At 41.4% G+C, this 22,356-nt stretch overlaps 1 protein-coding gene across 1 annotated transcript; it reads right to left on the bottom strand.

The window, feature by feature from the left end:
* Positions 1-12,393: 12,393 nt before the first annotated feature.
* LOC129859746 (homeobox protein zampogna-like) lies at positions 12,394-14,284 on the bottom strand. Its single transcript, XM_055929861.1, has 2 exons — positions 13,709-14,284; positions 12,394-13,250 (listed from the first exon to the last, which is right to left on the bottom strand). The coding sequence occupies exons 1-2, from the start codon at positions 14,055-14,057 to the stop codon at positions 12,772-12,774; spliced, it is 828 nt and encodes a 275-aa protein (XP_055785836.1). The 5' UTR covers positions 14,058-14,284; the 3' UTR covers positions 12,394-12,771.
* Positions 14,285-22,356: the final 8,072 nt, after the last annotated feature.

Here is a 22,356-nt window from a genome sequence, read left to right on the forward strand (position 1 = left end):
CCTTTAAACACACACACTTCCCCCCTCCACCCTTTTAACACATACACTCCCCCCACCCCACTCATTTCACCTTTAAACACACACACTCCCCCCACCCTTTTCACCTTTAAACACCCCCCCACCCACCCACCCTTTTCACCTTAAAACACACTCCCCCCACACCACCCTTTCCACCTTTAAACACACACACTTCCCCAACCCCACCCTTTTCACCTTAAAACACACACACTCCCCCCACACCACCCTTTCCACCTTTAAACACACACTTCCCCAACCCCACCCGTTTCACCTTAAAACACACACACTCCCCCCACACCACCCTTTCCACCTTTAAACAAACACTTCCCCAACCCCACCCTTTTCACCTTAAAACACACACACTCCCCCCACACCACCCTTTTCACCTTTAAACACACACACTTCCCCAACCCCACCCTTTTCACATTTAAACACACACACTCCCCCTTCAGTAGGCCTTGTTAAATCTCTTTGGATAGAATGATGTTGTTCCATCCTCACCCAGCATCTGTGGGAGGTTTGTCATGGAAATATCCATTGACAGTCAGTGCTGACAGTTGTTGTATAGAGATCATTTAGATCAATTTCAGTGTTAAAGGGCAAAATAATTACTGTTGCAATAGACTTACAGGAAATGCTACTGTAATTACAGATATTTTTTTATAAAAAATAAAAAAAATCCACCTTTATTTAACCAGGTATGCCAGTTGAGAACAAGTTCTCATTTACAACTGCAACCTGGCCAATATAAAGCAAAGCAGTGTAACACAAACAACACAGAGTTACACATGGGAAAAACAAACGTACAATCAATAACACAATAGAAAAATATATGTAGTGTGTACAAATGTAGTAAGATTAGGGAGGTAAGGCAATAAATAGGCCATAGAGGTGAAATAATTACAATTTAGCAATTAAACACTGGAGTGATAAATGTGCAGATGATGAATGTGCAAGTAGAGATACCAGGGTGCATAGGAGCAAAAAAATAAATAACAATATGGGGATGAGGTAGTTGAGTGGGCTATTTACAGATGGGTTGTGTACAGGTACAATGATTGTTAAGCTGCTCAGACAGCTGATGCTTAAAGTTAGAGAGGGAGATATAATGAGATCTCTGAGCCTAGCTCTTACAAAGCATTGTAGTGTAGCAGAGACTGCAGACGGTGTGTGTGTCTGTGTGTTTGTGTCCGTACACACGTCCATACATGTGTGTTTGTGTATGTGCAGTGGCATCATACACTCCAAAAACCTAAGGGAGCACAAAGTACGTGAGGATGGCTGGGAGGTTGTAAATTGTAAAAAAAAATATTTTTTCAACAGATTTTTTTTTTAAACAGATTTTTCCTGCCATCTAGAGCCATAATCATTATTCTTAATTCTATATAAAACATGTATATTTTTCTGCATATCTAAGCTTACCTCTTGAGCTGTCTGTATCCTCCTGACTGGTGGTTCTTTTTTTAAAGAAACTAAATATGCTTCTCTGCATCTCTGCAAAAATCTGGGTAAAAGATTGAAAGGACTCTTATTCAGTACGTTTAGTGATTGCTTGCTATTCTAAAGTCTACCAACCTTGCCAGCAGGCTTGTCAGCTAAGATATACTAAACATAAATATAAATGCAACATGCAACAATTTCAAAGATCATGTAAGGAAATCCGTCAATTAAAATAAATTAATTTGGCCCTATTCTATGGATTTCACATGACTGAGCAGGGGTGCAGCCATGGGTGTACCTGGGAAGGCATAGCCAGGCCCAACCAATCAGAATTAGTTTTTCTTCACAAAAAGGTTTTATTACAGACAGAAATACTCCTCAGCATCCCCCCAACCCCCTCAGACGATCCCACAGTTGAAGAAGCCAGATGTGGAGGTCCTGGGCTGGTGTGGTTACACGTGGTCTGGGGTTGTGAGGCCGTTTGGACGTATTGCCAAATTTTCTAAAATGATGTTGGAGGCAGCTTATGGTAGACAAATTAACATTAACACAAATTAACATATCATGCAACAGCTCTGGTGGACATTCCTGCAGTCAGCATGCTAATTGCACGCTCCCTCAAAACTTGAGACATCTGTGGCATTGCGTTATCTGACAAAACTGCACATTTTAAACTGGCCTTTTATTGTCCCCAGCACAAGGTGCACCTGTGTGATAATCATGCTGTTTAATCAGCTTCTTGATATGCCAACATTTCTGTGATTTCTTTTATTTCAGCTCATGAAATATGGGACCAACACTTTACATGTTGTGTTTATATTCTTGTTCAGTGTAGTTAGACAAGCTTGCTAAATTGATTGAGAGTAGGAATGTCACCATTTTTTTTTTATCTTACTGTTTAAACTAGAGGTCGACCGATTAATCGGAATGGCCGATTAATTAGGGCCAATTTCAAGTTTTTATAACAATCGGTAATCGGTATTTTTGGACACCTTTTTTTACACCTTTATTTAACTAGGCAAGTCAGTTAAGAACACATTCTTATTTTCAATGAAGGCCTAGGAACGGTGGGTTAACTGCCTTGTTCAGGGGCAGAACGATTTTTACATTGTCAGCTCGGGGATTCGTTCTTGCAACCTTCCGGTTACTAGTCCAACGCTCTAACCACCTGCCTTACATTGCACTCCACAAGGAGCTTGCGTGGCAGGCTAACTACCTGTTACGCGAGGGCAGCAAAAAACCAAGGTAAGTTGCTAGCTAGCATTAAACTTATCTTATAAAAAACAATCAATCTTAAGATAATCGCTAGTAAACTACACATGGTTGATGATATTACTAGTTTATCTAGCGTGTCCTATGTTGCATATAATCGATGCGGTGCCTGTTAATTTCTTATTGAATCACAGCCTACTTCGACAAACGGGTGATGATTTAACAAGCGCATTCGCGAAAAAAGCACTGTCGTTGCACCGATGTACCTAACCATAAACATCAATGCCTTTCTTAAAATCAATACACAAGTATATATTTTTAAACCTGCATATTTAGTTAATATTGCCTGCTAACATGAATTTCTTATAACTAGGGAAATTGTGTAATTTCTCTTGCGTTCTGTGCAAGGAGTCAGGGTATATGCAGCAGTTTGGGCCGCCTGGCACATTGCGAACTGTGTGAAGTCCATTAATTCCGTAATTAATTTGCCAGAATTGTACATAATTATGACATAACATTGAAGGTTATACAATGTAACAGCAATATTTAGACTTAGGGTAAAATACGGAACGGTTCCGTATTTCACTGAAAGAATAAACATTTTCTTTTCGAAATTATAGTTTCTGGATTCAACCATTTTAATGACCAAAGGCTCGTATTTCTGTGTGTTGTTATAATTAAGTCTATGATTTGATAGAGCAGTCTGACTGAGCGATGGTAGGCACCATCAGGCTCGTAAGCATTCATTCAAACAGCACTTTCGTGCGTTTTGCCAGCAGCTCTTCGCAATGCCTCAAGCATTGCGCTGTTTATGACTTCAAGCCTATCAACTCCCGAGATTAGGCTGGTGTAACCGATGTGAAATGGCTAGCTAGTTAGCGGGGTGCGCGCTAATAGCGTTTCAAATGTCACTCACTCTGAGACTTGGAGTAGTTGTTCCCCTTGCTCTGCATGGGTAACGCTGCTTCGAGGGTGGCTGTTGTCGATGTGTTCCTGGTTCGAGCCCAGGTAGGAGCGAGGAGAGGGACGGAAGCTATACTGTTACACTGGCAATACTAAAGTGCCTATAAGAACATCCAATAGTCAAAGGTATATGAAATACAAATCGTATAGAGCGAAATAGTCCTATAATAACTACAACCTAAAACTTCTTACCTGGGAATATTGAAGACTCATGTTAAAAGGAACCACCAGCTTTCATATGTTCTCATGTTCTGAGCAAGGAACTTAAAAGTTAGCTTTTTTATATGGCACATATTGCACTTTTACTTTCTTCTCCAACACTTTGTTTTTGCATTATTTAAACCAAATTGAACATGTTTCATTATTTATTTGAGGCTAAATTGATTTTATTGATGTATTATATTAAGTTAAATTAAGTGTTCATTCAGTATTGTTGCAATTGTCATTATTACAAATACATTTTTTTAAATCGGCCGATTAATCGGTATCGCCTTTTTTTGGTCCTCCAACAATCGGTATTGGTATCGGCGTTGAAAAATCATAATCGGTCGACCTCTAGTTTAAACATCCATTTCCATAGCGAGCTAGCAAGGGATGGAGAGAGAAGGGGGGGGGGCACAGTGTAGGCAGGTCGGATGCCACGCAGACCATCAGAACTGTGCACTAGGCCTATCTAGTGGCAATCAAAAGCTGTATCTCGCAATTTCTTGGCATGCAATGTCTCGCAATTTTGGTAAAGCAGAGCCTATCATCAATCAATAGGCTAGGATAATCTACACACAACAGACCGAAGACTGAACACACACTCTCATCATTAGCGAAGAGAAAGAGCAGGCGAGCCAGCACGAGAGAGATCAAGGAGGGTGCAGGCAGATTGAACCATACCCATATGTCTTTTAATAATCTGTATCTAGCAATGTCTTGTCTTGCATGCCTTGCCAATTCTCCAAAATAGCCTAAAATGTGTCTTCCTCTCTGGTTGAGACTGGGAAACTATCCAGGCTAGCTAATGCCAATCTTCCTAAAATTGCTAGGTGGCCAGTAGTATTACAGAGAGACAACAACAGCCACAAAAAATGTAATATATTTCCTATGTGCATGACACCTCTGTGTGTGTGTGCGCGTGTATGCATGTGTGTGTGCTGACTGGGTGAGTGTTTCATTGTATCTATGTCTCACCCTCAGTACATTCCACCCTGCTGAGAGCTGAGCTACTGTAGCAAACTCCTAAGACAACAAAGGATTAATGTTTCCAATAGGGATGAGAAATATATCAATTAATTCATTAATTCTGTTAAGTACAGGTACATTGTCTGTCCAGACGTGGTGTTAAAACAGGTAGAAATCTCTCCCCAACATTGACCATTTTCTATACACTAAAACAAATCCCGTCTATTCCTCAAACACACTTTCTTCTCACTGAGCTTTTCCACCCTCTGTCAGTCTGTCTGTCTGTCTCTGTCTTCCCTTTCTACACCCCCCCCCCCCCCCCATCCTCTCTGTTTCTCTACTTAACTTTCTCCCACTCATCTCTATCACTCTACTGGGAACAGACATCAAATCAACGTCTATTCCATGTTGGTTCAACTTAATTTCATTGAAATGCAGTGTGTGCCTAGTGGGTCCTCTATTTCTCTCTCACTCTCTATCTGTTTTACGAGCCTCTTCACGTCAAACAGCAGGGAAGCGTGAAGGCGATACTTGGCTCTCGCTCTCAGACTGAATGTTTACATACTTGTGCATTATATATGTATAGATAAACACAGACGTTAGCTTGCTGACCCAGGGCCTTCTCTCACCTAACCACTACCAAAAGAGGATGCAGGGTCTAGATATGCAGGCTTTAGATCCAATGTCCAACCAGCACTAACACACCTGTTTCAGTAATAAACTAATCATGTTCTTCAGTTGGGATTTGGGACTATGACCATGCTGTCAATTATGTAATGATAACTCTAATCACCCAAGTGTTCTGTTGTCACATGAATGTAACCACAATGTAAATGTCAATAGATGTCACTTGATGATGGTCTGTTAATCACAAGGAGTTGTGCTGTCTCTCCTCCCCAGAACCATGTATGTACAATACCAGACACACATGATAGCTTAGAGTGGAAAATCTGATCTGAAAGAGATGAATGAGGCTTGGGCAGCTGCCAGTGTCGTGCCCAAGGTGAGAGTGACTCTGTCTGACAAACAAGTTGGAGGTCTAGTGGGTGTGTAGCATGTAGGTAGGCAGACAGTGTGATGGAGATTTTCACTACAGCTGCAATACTACTACTAGCGATAATGCATTGGAATACTTCAAGAAATGATGAATACTTGATTTATGTTGTTAGGGAGAAGAACTCACCTTATCCAAAAGTACTACCTAAGGGATGCCACGGCAGCCATTTTCTGCCCAAACTCTCACAAGGCATCAGTTAAGAGAGAAGTGAATCATATTCATGTCAATTAGCAGACATAGCATGAGGCGTGAGAAGCACTCTACAACCTGACTAAACTGGGTAACTGCCAACTCAGGAAATCACATCTGTGCTTTTTTTAAAAGCAGACCTCTAGATGTGCATTGAAACCACAATAATTTAGCCTACAGAGAATGCACTCATTATTCTTTGACTATGTAGAATGCACACAACTTTACTAAGTTCCCATCTTAAAGTAGGCCTAATGTCGCTTTGAGCATTTATCATTCCATGTTCTATATCCCATTGCCACTTAACTCCATCCAACATACATATTTATATTTAGTTAAACTGCAGTAGCTAACCCCTCGGCACAGCCTGGTCTCATAGACTAGACATAGCATAGTAAATGTAAATCCGGGACACTCAAATTAGTGATGTGTTATGTTTGGTATGGTTGCGTAAGACCAGGAACAGAAACAGAACTTAGAAAGAAAGTGATCCATACTGTGCTAAATCTTTGCCTGTGTGTGCTACCTGCCCCTCCCCATCCGAAGCATAGGCTACTGTACTGACGTTACAAGCTTGATTCAGAAGATAGGGAGAAAGATTTTTAATTAGCTAGAGAATGGATTAACGTGTTCAATGCTAGTTAAGGATACTATAGGCCTAGTTATCACGTTATCACGTTCCATGTAAGACGTGTGTAAAGTTCTGGTGTCGCTCTGCACACACAAGCTTGTAGCTAACCTAGCTAGCTAGCTAGCTAGCCACCTAGCTAGCTCGCTCAAAGGACATTCAAAGTTCCTCCATAGAAGCCACTCCTCCTAAGTATAATTCTGTGGACGTAATTCATATAATACATGTCATAACAAGATGCCCAGTGCTTCAAGCCTCCTTCTCAACATCTCCCCAACCACACAATTTCAGTTGCATCTTGCACCATAGACTACACTTGTCTTTCCACCATGCATGTAAACAACTAGCTTGCCTGCTCTATCTGCACTGATTGGTGAAGTCATTTAATGAGCTAAATGTAAAAAACTGTTGATTTCACAGGTTAAGAAATGAACAGAAAGGAACAATATAAACCACTTAGCTATTCGGAACAGTGGAACAAAAAGCAAAATAACACAGAAGATTACTTAAGGCAAAAACGAGAGAAGCGTGGTTGGTTGGTTGGTTGGTTGGGGGGGATGAGTAGGCATATAACACAAACATCTAGCAACGCAAAGGTTGGGTGTCTTTGAATCTCATCATAGACAACTTTAGCATTTTAGCTAATTAGCAATTTTGCAACTATTTACTACTTTTTGGCTACTTTCAACTACTTAAGATGTTAGCTAACCATTCCCCTAACCCTAACCTTAACCCTTTAACCTAACTCCGAATCCCAACCTTAACCCAAAACCCTAACTCTAACCCCTAGCCTATCTAACGTTAGCCACCTAGCTAACTTTAGTTACAACAATTTGGAATTCATAGCATAGCGTATGTTTTGCAAATTTGTAACATATTGTATAAATTGCAATTTGTAATATATCATATGAATTGAAATTTGTAACATGTTATATGAAATGGATGATGGACATCCACAAACGAATACATACCATACGAAACGTAACATATCCTACTAATTGCAGCGTCCTGGATCGACCTTTACTATGTTACGTCTACCACTGAGTCCAGTTTGCTCAGCAGGGCCTATTACAGTGAGATGAGGGTTTAGTCTGTACAGTCTTTTCAGCATAGCATGATTAATGTGGATCTGTCCTGAGCAGCAGGGCTGTGTGGTGCAACACCGACACGCTCTATTGAAGTTATCTGACTCATGCAGCTGGGCCTAGAGCAGGGAATTTACAACAGCAGTAAACACACATTCATACCTGTAATACACTGTGTAGAAAACATTAAGGACTCCTGCTCTTTCTATGACAGACTGACCAGGTGAATCCAGGTGAAAGTTATGAATCTATTATTGAAGTCACTTGTTAAATCCACTTCAATCAGTGTAGATGAAGGGGAGGAGACAGGTTAAAGAAAGATTTTCAAGTCTTGAGACAATTGAGACAATGATTGTGTATGTGTGCCATTCAGAGGGTGAATGGGAAAGACAAAATATTTAAGCGCCTTTGAACGGGCAGTATGGTAGAGGGTGCCAAGCACACCGGTTTGTGTCAAGGTGTTATTAATCTCAGTGTATGTAAGAATATATGGTATGGGGTGCCATTTGTAAAATTTAACAGCACCTCATGATATAGCCCCAACACCCAAGGTGATCAAGTATCAACACAATTCAGTGAAGTCTACACTTTTGGATAATTTTTTGTTATTCTTTTTGACCTCAACTGATGCATCTGAAGAGACAGCGGATTCAGAACAAGAGTTAACAAGCTAGGCTACAAACACAGCAGACCACACTCCACACAGTAAGACACATTTTATGATCATTTAGTGGAATAGATACAGTGCCACCAGAAAGTATTTACACCCCTAGACTTTTACTGACTTTTACTACATTGTGTTGTGTTATAGCCTGAATTTAAAATGGATGACTTTGAGATGTTGTGTCACTAGCCTACACACAATACTCCGTAATGTCTAAGTGGAATGATGCTTTTAGACATTTTGAATTAAACAATTTATTAAAAAATGTCAATCTGAAATGTTAGCAAGTCACATAATAAATTGCATGGACTCACTCTGTCTGCAACAACAGTGTTTAACATATATTTTTTTAGAACTACTTCATCTCTGTACAATCATCTGTAAGTTCCCTCAGTCGAGCAGTGAATTTCAAACACAGATTCAACCACAAAGAGCAGGGAGGTTTTCCAATACCTTGCAAAGAAGGGCACCTATTGGTAGATGAGTAAAAAAAAGCAGACATTGAATATCCCTTTGAGCATGGTGAAGCTATTAATTGCACTTTGGATGGTGTATTAATACACCCAGTCACTACAAAGATACAGGCTTCCTTCCAAACTCAGTTGCAGGAGAGGAAGGACACCGCTCATGGATTTCCCCATGAGGCCAATGGTGACTTTAAAACAGTTACAGGGTTTAATCGCTGTGATAGGAGAGAATTTAGGATTAATCAATAACATTGTAGTTACATTAGTTACACAATACTAACCTAAATGGCAGAGTGAAAATAAGAAGCCTGTACAGAATACAAATATTACAAAACATGCATCCTGTTTGCAATAAGGCACTAAAGTCAGACTGAAAAAGATGTGGCAAAGAAATTAACTTTATGTTCTAAAAACAAAGCGTTAATTTTGGAGCAAATCCAACACAACACATCACTGAATATCACTCTTCATTTTTTCAAGCATGGTGGGGGCTGCATCATGTTATGGAGATGCTTGTCATCGGCAAGGACTTTTTCAGGATAAATAGAAACGGAATAGAGCTAAGCACAGGCAAAATCCTATAGGAAAACCTGATTCAGTCTGATTCCCAACAGACACTGGGAGACAAATTGACCTTTCAGCAGGACAATAACCTAGTTACAGTTTTGACTTAAATCGGCTTGAAAATCTATGGCATGACTTGAAAATGGCCGTCTAGCAATGATCAACAAACAACTTGACAGAGCTTGAAGAATTGTAATAATAATGTGCAAACATTGTACAATCCAGGCGTGGAAAGCTCTGAGACACCCAGAAAGACGCAAAGGTGTAATCGCTGCGAAAGGTGATTCTAACGTGTTGACTCAGGGGGTTGAATACTATATTAGTGGTTTATTTTTTTTATTTTTTTTTCAAATGTTAGAATTTTTCTTTCACTTTGACATTACAGAGTATCTTGTGTAGATCTTGACAAAAAAAAAAGACAAATCCATTTAAAATCCACCAACAAAATGTGGAAAAAGTCAAGGGTAGTGAATACTTTCTGAAAGCACTGTACACGTTTTAGGTATAAGTTTATGTAGTGCACTTTTTAATTCGTGGGGAACACAATTTTTTAAATTTTGTGTACATTACGTGTTTTTATTATGTGTGTAGGCAGCCCTACACTACACTTTTGCAATTCGTGTACACATGTTTGTATTTTGTGAACATTACACGTTTTTGATTATACACTTTCATCCAGGTTTATTAGGTCAGGATTAAAGTTTAAATGAGTAACTTAAATTGTACTTTTTAATATGTATTTGAATAAAAATTATTATGATTGTATTACGATTGGTTTGTTATACCTGTATTATCAATAGGGTATGTATGATTAGCCGATATGAATTACAGGTCTACTATTAATATGAAATTGATTTACCATTCAACCACGGTCACTATTTATGGTCAATACTATCCGAGATCTGTTTGGAAAATCACTTAATAATACCCTGTGGAGAAGGTAGGGGACATTTGCACACCTTAACCACAAAACAAATCAAGGCCGTGTCAGCAGCACGTATTTAGTTAGATTAATTGTGATTTTTGGCTCAACATTTTAAAAGCGTGAAAGCGTCTAAAATTAAAATGTAATAAATATAAACTAGCCTATCCTCCTCTATGATAACACATTACATACGCCCACATACACATAACATGCACACACATGCATACTGACATCACACACACACACACACACACACACATATATATTTCCACCCTCACCACATAAGTTGCTGCTACTGTCTATTATCTATCCTGTTGCCTAGTCACTTTACCCCTACCTATATTACAGTACATAGCTGCCTCAATTACATTGCACCCTGCACATTGACTCCGTACTGGTTATTGACTGTGTATTTATTCCTCGTGTCACTATTTCAATGTTTTTTTTTTTATATTATCTTTAACTTTGGATTCTAAGTAAGCGTTTCACTGTTAGTCAGGGCAACAAACACTCAAACTGGACAGTTTTATCTCAATCTCTTCATTCAAAAATAAGTTTTTGCGTTGCGTGATGTAGCGGCGTTGGACTAGTAACCAAAAGGTTGCAAGATCGAATCCTCGAGCTGACAAGGTAAAAATCTCTCGTTCTGCTTCTGAGCAAGATTCTACCCAAATAACAATTTGTTCTTAACTGACTTGCCTAGTTAAATAAAGGTAAAATGTATTGTTGTCTGTGCCCAATAATGTTTGTACCATGTTTTGTGCTGCTGTCATGTTGTGTTGCTACCATACTGTGTTGTCATGTGTTGCTGCCTTGCTGTGTGGTTGTCTTAGGTCTCTCTTTATGTTGTGTTGTCTCTTGTCGTGATGTGTGTTTTGTCCTATATATATTTTTTGATCCCAGCCCTCAGCACCGCAGGAGGCCTTTTGCCTTTTAGTAGCCGTCATTGTAAATAAGAAGTTGTTCTTAATTAACTGACTTGCCTAGTTAAATAAAGGTTAACTAAAATTTTAAAAAATTGTCTACACCTGTTGTCTACGAAGCATGTGACAGATAACATGTAATTTACATTCTAAGCCTCATATTCAATGATAAAATTGGGTTGTTTTTAAACATAGCATTTTTACATTGTAGAATGCCGGTGATTCAAGTGAGTTACTTGTAGTCTTCAAGATGTCGACCATGGGCTAATAATAACCATGTTCAAACGCGTCCTCATTGGTGCAACGTCTTTTGCATCGTCGTGTTGTGTAAGTTTTCTGTCCACATATTATGGGTTCAACTTCTAACAGGCAGCTAAATGCAGAAACAATGCAGAGATTATTGGTACTTATATTGTGTCTGTCATGATGCAATTCGTTATCAACCCTTAAGAATGTTTGGAAAAAATCCCACAAGATTTTGAAATGCATATATTTGTTTTTTCCTCTTACGAATTTAATCATTTCATGAAGATGGATGTTGGCTTAATTTGGAGAGAAAAAAATCCTTAGTTTACCTAAGTATTTCAATTGTATTTGTGTTGTATCAATGTTTTAACGAATCTATTGCATATATGAGATCGACTAATGTGAAAAGTTATTAGACCTATTAAGTTCAAAGCTTAGATAGAAAAGTCTATCAAAAGTGTATGAAATGTTAGAAATGTAAATTTAGTTTATTTCGATTTAGCACTTGATATTAGCCCACATTGTTTCATAATCCTAAATGAACCTCTATTCCTCATGTAGCCTAGTGGTTATATCGTTGGGCCAGTAACGAAAGGTTGCTTGATCGAATCCCTGAGCTGACAAGGTAAAAATCTGTCCTTCTACCCCTGAGCAAGGCAGTTAACCCACTGTTCCCCGGGCGTCGATGATGTCGATTATGGCAGCTCCCCGCACCTCTCTGGTTCAGAGGGGTTGTGTTAAATGCGAAAGACACCGTTGAATGTACCCCTTTCCTGTTTTATGAGTTATCAACTTTGTGTGTGTGTGTAAACAATGACATTAGGATAATGATGACTCCCAACTAGTTTTTAAGCTTTATTTAGTTATTAGTTGGCTATACAATTAAACTCGATGCACATTCCTGCGTAATAATTCCAATATTGTTATCTAGGCTACTACATTTAGCTGTATCCATCAATGTTGTCAGTGTAATGTCTATAGGCCCATTTGCCTTGCACGTATACAGTATCAAAAAGCTCCCTGTGCTTTGAAATGACCTCGCGCTCCAATAGAGAATAAAGAAAGTATTTGGCTACACATAGACGCATGTAGAAATGTCGTCTGGTTATCCAGTGTCTTTTTCATCTTTTAGTAAGTCCAAAAAGTGAATGAATGTCATGAGGAATTGTAGCTACACCATTGTGTCAATGCATCCTCCCATAAAGCGCATTGCTAGAGATTCATGGCTGGAAGCAGTACATGTAGGGGTTGTATCCATATTGGTAGGCCAGATAGAGTGGCAGAGCAGGCGGACTATGCAGCTCGTCCCCTCGGTACTGTCTCTGATCGTCTCGAACCAGGATCTTCACCGCCACTTTCTTAGCCAGTGTGGCTGGTGTCGAGGAGCTACAAGCGGCAAGTTCGGCCGCCATCTGCCGCCGTTTGGTCTTATATCTCCGGTTCTGGAACCAGATTTTCACCTGGGTTTCCGTGAGCTTCAGGGCGCCCGCCAAGTTCGCCCGTTCGGGACCGGACAGGTAGCGCTGCAAGTTAAACCGACGCTCTAGCTCGTATACCTGCGCGTGGGTGAAGGCCGCACGGGAGCGCTTCTTGTTACCAGATATGGATTGGCCCACGGTGGTGTAACTACTCTCCCTCTCATTCTCCTCTTCCTCCCTCCGTTTGTCATGATCCAGACTGGGTTGTTTGTTGTTTAGGTCTGTATTGGAGGAAAGAGTAAATAAAAGCTCTTGTGGTTATTTGGCAAACAGGCGACCTCTTTATTTTTCAAATAGCAACAACGTAGCCAGTCTATATCTCTCCAGGACACAGCGTGTTTACACAAAATGTCCTTCAAGTGAAGATGACCTCAAGTACTTACATTTATGTTTATTACTCAATAAATTGGGCTACAAGTTCAAAGCCAGTAAGTAGGGTTATAATTGTACTCTTAGGCCTATATATATTGGCCATATACCACAAACTCCCGAGGTGACTTATTGCTATTATAAACTGCTTACCAACATAATTGGCACAGTAAAAAGTAATGTTTTGTCACACCCGTGGAATACGGCTTTCAGCCAATCTGCATTCATGGCTTGAACCACCCAGTTTATAATTGCATTTAGATTCATGGTCGATATAAATAATATTATAGACAGTCAGAGGGCGAAGTACCTTTTTTGCATGCCATGTGTTCCGCCTCCTCCCCAGTGGACTCTTCACTACCGAACTCGGACGTAGGGTTCCTGATGTCTTCCAAACCAGGAGAGGAACTAATACTTCCTTGGCGGATGTGTTTCATCTCCATCTCATCCCCGTTGTGCTCGTCACTGCAATCCGAAGTGGATGAACCGGGACCCCTCAAGCTCCCATCCCTGCTCTCGGTTTGCCGGTCCTGGTTGATGGAGGCCAGCTTTAACGTGCAGAGTTCTGTCAGATCCCGTGAAGTTGGAATGTTGTCTCGTGCGTCACGTCCGCGGGTGAGGATGTCCTTGATGGAGAAAGAGGAGCAGCCCAGCGCCATGATAACATTTACGCAAAACCAATTTTTTATCACAACCGAAGTTTTGTTAGGCTACTCTCTCAGCCCGCTCTCTAAAGTCTTGCGACCCCCATCCAGAGACCCTCATAAGTCTAAACTAAACTACAGGTATTGATTGGGTTGTCCGTTGCTCTTCTCTCTCGATCTTCTCCCGAGATGATTTAATTGCGGTGAAACAGCCTCTGGTCTAATCAACAGCCGAGGTGTCATTAGATGTCATGTCTGCACTACAACTCACTACTGCCATTGAAGCCTGCGCTGATTGGCTGTCTGACCTACTTATCCCCGCCCCAGACCGCCTTGCCCTGTATTTCTATCCCTCAAGCGCTTGATTTATTTGAGGACGGAGAGATAAATTGGATAAACTTGCGTAATTTGAAGACAAGGAGGAAAAGCCTGCAGTGATTGTATAAGTGTTATGGACTATGGGGGATGGAGGTAGCACAAATTCAGACCTTTTAAACGTATGTTTCAGTTTGACCACAGTTGGGGTGATTTTGTTGAGGGCAATCTGTGAAGGGCTATTGGCTCGCGGAGCTCTGCAAGATCTAAGAACATTGTATTTGTGTAGCCTACTCTTATCTGGTTTGAATGTGTTATGAAGGATCAATAACAACGGATGTGGAGACCGTCGTGCGCTATAGCCTCACCGCCTCAGGCCTAATAGGCTATCCACACTATAGGAATTGCATAGGCCTATGCATTTCAATATTAGCCTACATTAAATTTAGTAAAGAGGTTGACAATTAAACAGGGAGCTGGCATATAGTATTTTGTTTATAATTTTTGTCCACAAATGTGTGCTGCGCCCCTCTGTCCATTTGGTTGTAACTAGTATAAAAAGTTACTTTCATGTGTTTTCTATTCTTCTCAGGATTACATTTTTTATAGTCCTAATCACCTTTCCTGTGCTTTTGCCTTGATGTGGATTTGAAGCTAAAATAATGCCTAAAATGGCCTAAACAGTAGGCTATGCATGTCCCATGGATCAAACGCTGCAAAACTTTCAGCGAAATGACTGTTCAATCAAAGTACTATTTAAAGTTTACTTGTGTACATAACAGATCATATGTCAGGTAAATGTAGTTGACCTATATACTGTAGGTCAGTGTTTGTAAAGTGAGTGAAGCCTGATTACCCTCGTGGTTTTCGCAGGTGTGGCATTGCCTGTATTTGCAGAAGGGATGGGCAGAACATTTAAGCCTTAATAACTTTTGTTATCAGAGGACCTTGCTACGTATAACTGTATTAAGAAGACTTTGTCTGCAGATTGTTTACAGATAGTAGGCCTAACAACAACATAGCTTAGTTATGGTTAAGTGAAGAAAGGAATGGAGAAACCAATGAGCACCTCAATTAGCTTGCGATTTTAGAGAAATGTGAAGGTGCATTGTAGAGTGACTGCCATTGATTTTGAACAGGGGTGTCAAACTCATTCCAAGAAGTGCCGAGTTTCAAATAAAATCAAAACACATTTTATTTGTCATATGCGCGGAATACAACAGGTACCGCGGAATACAACAGGTACCGTGAAATGCTTACTTACAAGCCCTTAACCAACAATGCAGTTTTAAGAAAAATAATTGTTAAGAACGTATTTACTCAACAACAACAAAAAAACTAATACTTAAAGAGCAACAATAAAATAACAGTAGCGAGGGATACCAATACAGAGTCAATGTGCGAGGACACAGGTAATATGTACATGTAGGTAGAGGTAAAGTGACTATGCATAGATAATAAACAGAGAGTAGTATCAGCGTAAAAATGTGACAATCCAAATAGTCTGGGTAGCCATTTGATTAGCTGTTCAGGAGTCTTATGGCTTGGGGGTGGAAGGGGTTAAGAAGCTTTTCGGATTTAAACTTGGCACTCCTGTACCACTTGCCGTGCGGAAGCAGGGAGAACAGTCTATGACTAGGGTGGCTGGAGTTATTGGCAATTTTTAGGGTCTTCCTCTGACACTGCCTGGTATAGAGGTCCTGGATGCCAGTGATGTACTGGGCCATACACACTACCCTCTGTAGTACCTTGCGGTTGGAGGCCGAGGAGTTTCCATACCAGCCGGTGATGCAACCAGTCAGGATGCTCTCGATGGTGCAGCTGTAGAAACTTTTGAGGATCTGAGGACCCATGCCAAATCTTTTCAGTCTCCTGAGGGAGAATAGGTGTTGTCATGCCCTCTTCACGACTGTCTTGGTGTGTTTGGACCATGATAGTTCGTTGGTGATGTGGACATCAAGGAACTTGAAGCTCTCAACCTGCTCCATTACAGCCCCGTCGATGAGAATGGGGGTGTGCTCGGTCTTCCTTTTCCTGTAGTCCACAATCATCTCCTTTATCTTGATCACTTCGAGGGAGAGGTTGTTATTCTGGCACCACACTGCCAGGTCTCTGACCTCCTCCCTATAGGCTGTCTCATCGTCGGTGATCAGGCCTACCACTGTTGTGTCATCGGCAAACTTAATGATGGTGTTGGAGTTGTGCTTGGCCATATAGTCATGAGTGAACAGGGAGTACAGGAGGGGACTGAGCACACACCCCTGAGGGGCCCCTGTGTTGAGGATCAGCGTAGTAGATGTGTTGCTCCCTACCCTTATCACCTGGGGGCAGCCCGTCAGGAAGTCCAGGATCCAATTGCAGAGGGAGGTGTTTAGTACCAGGGTCCTTAGCTTAGTGATGAGCTTTGAGGGCACTATGGTGTTGAACGCTGAGCTGTAGTCAATGAAAAGCACACAGGTGTTCCTTTTGTCCAGATGGGAAAGGGCAGTGTGGAGTGCAATAGAGATCGCATCATCTGTGGATCTGTTGCGGCGGTATGCAAATTGGAGTGGGTCTAGGGTTTCTGGGATAATGATGTTGATTTGAGCCATGACCAGCCTTTCAAAGCACTTCATGGCTACAGACATGAGGGCTACGGGTCTGTAGTCAGTTAGGCAGGTTACCTTGGTGTTCTTGGGCACAGGGACTATGGTGGTCTGCTTGAAATATGTTGGTATTACAGACTCGGTCAGGGACAAGTTGAAAATGTCAGTGAAGACACTTGCCAGTTGGTCAGTGCATGCTCGGAGTACACGTCCTGGTAATCCATCTGGCCCTGCGGCCTTGTGAATGCTGACCTGTTTAAAGGTATGGAAAGCGTGATCACACAGTCGTCCTGAACAGCTGATACTCTCATACATGCTTCAATATTGCTTGCCTCGAAGCGAGCATACAAGTCATTTAGCTCGTCTGGTAGTCTCGTGTCACTGGGCAGCTCGCGGCTGTGTTTCCCTTTGCAGTCCGTAATAGTTTGTAAGCCCTGCCACATCCGACAAGCGCCGGAGCCAGTATAGTACGATTCAATCTTAGTCCTGTATTGATGCTTTGCCTGTTTGATGGTTCGTCGGAGGGCATAGCGGGATTTCTTATAATCATATGAAATCAAATTCTATTAGTCACATGCACCAAATACAACAGTTTTAGACTTTACAGTGAAATGCTTACTTATGAGCCCCTAACCAACAGTGCAGTTTAAAAAAATAGGGATAAGAATAAGAGATAAAAGTATCAAGTAATTAAAGAGCAGCAGTAAAAAATAAAAATATATACAGAGTGGTGCCGGTACAGAGTCAATGTGCGGGGGCACCGGTTAGTTGAGATAGTGTGTACATGTAGGCAGAGTTAACTAAAGTGACTATCTATAGATGACAACAGAGAGTGGCAGTGGTGTGGAGAGGGGGGGGGGGGGGGGGGGGGGCAATGCAAATAGTCTGGGTAGCCATATGACTAGATGTTCCAGAGTCTTATGGCTTGCGGGTAGAAGCTGTTTGCCATGTAGTAGCAGAGAGAACAGTCTATGACTAGGATGGCTGGAGTCTTTGACAATTTTTAGGGCCTTCCTCTGACCCCGCCTGGTATAGAGGTCCTGGATGGCAGGAAGCTTGGCCCCAGTGATGTACTGGGCCGTTCGTACTTCCCTCTTAGTGCCTTGCGGTCGGAGGCCGAGCAGTTGCCATACCAGGCAGTGATGCAACCAGTCAGGATGCTCTTGATGGTGCAGCTGTAGAACCTTTTGAGGATCTGAGGACCCATGCCAAATCTTTTCAGTCTCCTGAGGGGGAATAAGTTTTGTCGTGTCCGCTTCACGACATTCATGGTGTGCTTGAACCATGTTAGTTTGTTGGGGATGTAGACACCAAGGTACTTGAAGCTCTCAACCTGTAGTCCACAATCATCTCCTCTGTCTTGATCACATTGATGGAGAGGTTGTTGTCCTGGCACCACACGGCCAGGTCTCTGACCTCCTCCCTATAAGCTGTCTCGTTGTTGTCGGTTGCCACTGTTGTGTCATCGGCAAATTTAATGATGGTGTTGGAGTCGTGCCTGGCCGTGCAGTCATGAGTGAACAGGGAGTACAGTCATCCGGGATTAGAGTCCCGCTCCTTGAAAGCGGCAGCTCTACCCTTTAGCTCAGTGCAGATGTTGCCTGTAATCCATGGTTTCTGGTTGGGGTATGTACGTATGGTCACAGTGGGGACGACGTCATCGATGCACTTATTGATGAAGCCAGTGACTGATGTGGTGTACTCCTCAACGCCATCTGCGGGTTTTCGTTTTTTCGTTTCAATTAAGACCTAGACAATCAGGCGAGGGGCGTTCCTTACTAATTGGTGACCTTAATTAATCAATCAAGTACAAGGGTGGAGTAAAAACCCGCAGACACTCGGCCCTCCTTGGAATGGGTTTGACAGGTGATTTAGAAGCTTGAACATTTCAGCAACAGAATGAACACCATCATCCATCTTCCAGCAGCTCTTCTGGCAACCATGGCAAACTGATTTGGAAAAGGGAAGACTCAGAGGATCATTGCCCTGGAATATAATAGCCTACATTCTTGACGTAATCCGCTCACCTTCATTTAACTTGCTGTCAATGTTAGTTAGTTAATGAGTAAGTAGTGCCGCCCTGTGGTAGTAATGATTACCACACTCAGTAAAATGGCTCAGTCATAACATGGGTTTGAGAGAGTATGGAAATACGGCCCTGCGCCTAGACGAGTGGTTCCAACACAGAGCAATAGAACAATAGAACATCTTCACAATAGAACAATAATAATCTGAATATGATCGAGACAACCCTGCAATCAGGATCTTAAATGAAAATGTGTCATGATGACATAATTAGGGTTTCCTATATATCCTCTATATACAATAATTGTTGGAAACTGTTTACATAAGACGTCACTACACATTATTTTAATAATGTTTCATGTTTGATAATGCGTTTATTGAGACATTCCATTGTTCTTACTTTCTTGGGATTTTTTTGTCCTACATTTTCAGTTGTATATATTTTTGGGTGATTGGATTTTTCTGTCATTAGCCTAGTCTTGAGTGCCTTTTCACGCAATAGAGCTTTAAAAAAAAAAAAAAGCTCAATAACCTCATTTAAAATAGTCTACCTAAGTACACACATTACCTTTATGCGCAGCAACTCGCAGTCCTCCTCCGCACGCACGCACACACACCTCCCTCTCTGTCCATATTGTGCAACTTCCGAGCCTACCTTTCATTTATGAGATGATGTGATGATGTGATGACAGGTGAGTGTTCTTGCTCCTTGGTTGTGTTTTGTTTTCGTCCCCTGACTAAACAGAGAGGTCTCTCTTTCTCTCTGCTCTGACTACAGAGAACACACAGCCCTGAGGTGTCAAAACATGTCTGGAGAAGAAGTCATGGAAATTCTGTTAAGCAAACCTACAGGTATTCATGGTAGCCTATATTACAGGATCTTTGTAGGCTAGCTGTTGTAGGCTTATATGCATAATGACAAATTACTTTTTTCAGCATCATCACAATCTCCTAAAATACGGTATGATTCACATTTACTCAGAAGCATAGATATTGCAAACATATAGCCTACATAGGCCTATATAATGCCATTAACAGCCTAGATATGTTTATATATGCCTCTCCTCTTTCCGTCCGGGGATCCGGAGCACATCTTTGTCATTCCCCAACCCCGCTGACAGCTGCTGCTGCTCGGGTAGACCAGGATGAGAGAGTAAGGTGGGCTATCAATATTTAACTTCCTCCGCTAGGCCTATAGCTGTCTATATGTCTACTCTATATTTGGCCTTTGTTCTTTGTAACCCTGGGAGACCGTTTTAGGGAACTCTGTTAACGCCGTGCGCCTTTTGGATGAGCTGCAATCTTTGACAGCAACAGATAGAAATCACGGCTGTGGCACTTACTCTCTCCGCACACACACACGTGCACGCACACACGCTGTGACACACATACACACACCGCGTCCTCAGGCATCGCCCTCCTGTCGCCATCTCTATTTACTTTTGCGTCTCTCTGCCACTTACCCTGACACAGGTATCCTCTACCGGCAGTGCAGTAGCCAGGGGAAGCGGCCTATCACTGGAGACGAACACTGTTTACGTTTCTATTCATCCCCATTAATGGCGTCTTCGTATCGGATCAGTCCTGTGTAGGCCTATATAGAGAGGCAGGTCGTTTGTTTAAAACGGTTAGCTGTCTCTAATGAGCGGCAGTGATATGGAGACCTGGAGATCAAAGTTATATGAATTCCTCCTTTGTAAACCCAAACTATGCCACTCTCTCGTCCCATTGAACATTATCCTTTATTTCGGGACTGTGACGGAAGACCATCCCACTGGGCACAGACATCAATTCGATGTCTTATCCACGTCAGTTCAACGTAATTTCGTTGAAATAACCTTGATTCAACCAGGGTGTGCCCAGTTGGATGTTTCACATTTTATAGGTGGGAAGTTAGATGGAAGTTACCGTTAGAACACAGTGACATTTCCTCAAAGGCAAAAGTAGTGGAAAAAGTGGCAACCCAACTATGTAATCAGTGTTTCTGATTGGTTTAGGCCTTCATCCAATGACAAATCGAATTAAGGCAAATTAGTCTAATTTCAGTTTCACAGGTTAAAGGCCTGGTGCAGTCATATATTTCCACACTATGAGGTTGGAATAGTACTGTGAAATTGTGAAAATTATGATAATGCCTTTTTTAGTGTAAGAGGTGTTTGAAAGACCGCCTGAAATGTCAGCTTGTTTTGGTGGGAGGGAGTTTTGGCAGTCGGTAAATTCATTAATAGACCAATAAGAAAAAGAGTTCCAAACCTCTCTGCTAATAACAGGTAGCTTTCAGTTTTCCCCTCCCCACTCATTCCATTCCTAGACCAGCCAGATTGTTCAAGACTGACATCGAAATTAGGATAATCTATGATGTCCTGAGGGAAATGCCTTCAAAACCGGCCAATAGAGGCAACAGGAGTCATCCCATGTGTAGCCCCATGACCCTGGATCAGAATGTTGTGTGTTCGATCCCAGTCGTGGACACAGTTTTTTAAATTTTGGCTTTAACCCTATCCCAAACCTTAACCCTTACCTTAACCATTTGCAATGAGCGAGTTCCTTAACTTAACCTTGGACTTCGAAATTTGACATTTGGATGAATGGAATAATATTGAGCAGTAGGAGAAACAAAAGGACATCGACATTTGACGTTTGGAGCAACTTCGACATTTTACGTTTGTAGAACGTGGATGAACGTCTAATTCTGCAGTGAAACTGTGAGAGCTTGTCTCCACATGGTTTAAATTAAGAATTAGATTTCACCTCCTTCCTATAAGCCACATTTAGGCTGTTATACAATAACACTCTCCATATCAGACTTTGCATATTGTTTATGAGCTGGCCCCACAAATGTATGAATGGCTGTGCTTGATGTCCTTTGTGGTGAGATATCTAATGAATTGATATGACGTATTCAGGTGAGCGGACACCTGGGATGGTTGATTCGTGAGTTGCCCTTGGTGCCCGCTCCCATGCCATATACTGTAATTATGTATTTCTTTGTGACTCATTTGTGTACAGGTAGACCAAAAAAGCCACATCCCTGTTTTGCAGATGAGTGACAACCCTAATTAGAAGCACCTGCTGCTCATCGATTGTTCTCTACAAATGCTGTTTTGAATTCAAAGAATATTGTACCTACACACTGAAGAAGGCTGTAAAGCCGAAACGTCTGTGTAGGCTATCCTTGATGCAGTGAAAATAATTAAAAAAATTAAATAATGAAGTAAGCTTTATCTTTTTGAATGTGAACCCATTAAACCAGCATTTATTTTTTTCCCAAGGGGTTTTTAGAAACACTTAATAAGGGCTGTGTTTCGTGTAGACTTACCCTGACGGGAAGTTTGATAACAGGGCAAATCTCTTTATATATGCCTGTATTTACCCCCCCCCCCCAAAAA

This window comes from Salvelinus fontinalis, chromosome 1, assembly GCF_029448725.1.
Source record: "Salvelinus fontinalis isolate EN_2023a chromosome 1, ASM2944872v1, whole genome shotgun sequence".
In the NCBI taxonomy this organism is placed as follows: domain Eukaryota; kingdom Metazoa; phylum Chordata; class Actinopteri; order Salmoniformes; family Salmonidae; genus Salvelinus; species Salvelinus fontinalis.

Excerpts from the sequence above, each read along its gene's own strand:
- LOC129859746 (XM_055929861.1), bottom strand. The coding sequence starts at position 14,057 with ATGGCGCTGGGCTGCTCCTCTTTCTCCATCAAGGACATCCTCACCCGC. Across the intron at positions 13,251-13,708 it reads ACACATGGCATGCAAAAAAG|ACCTAAACAACAAACAACCC; the intron begins GTACTTCGCCCT and ends CCTCCAATACAG.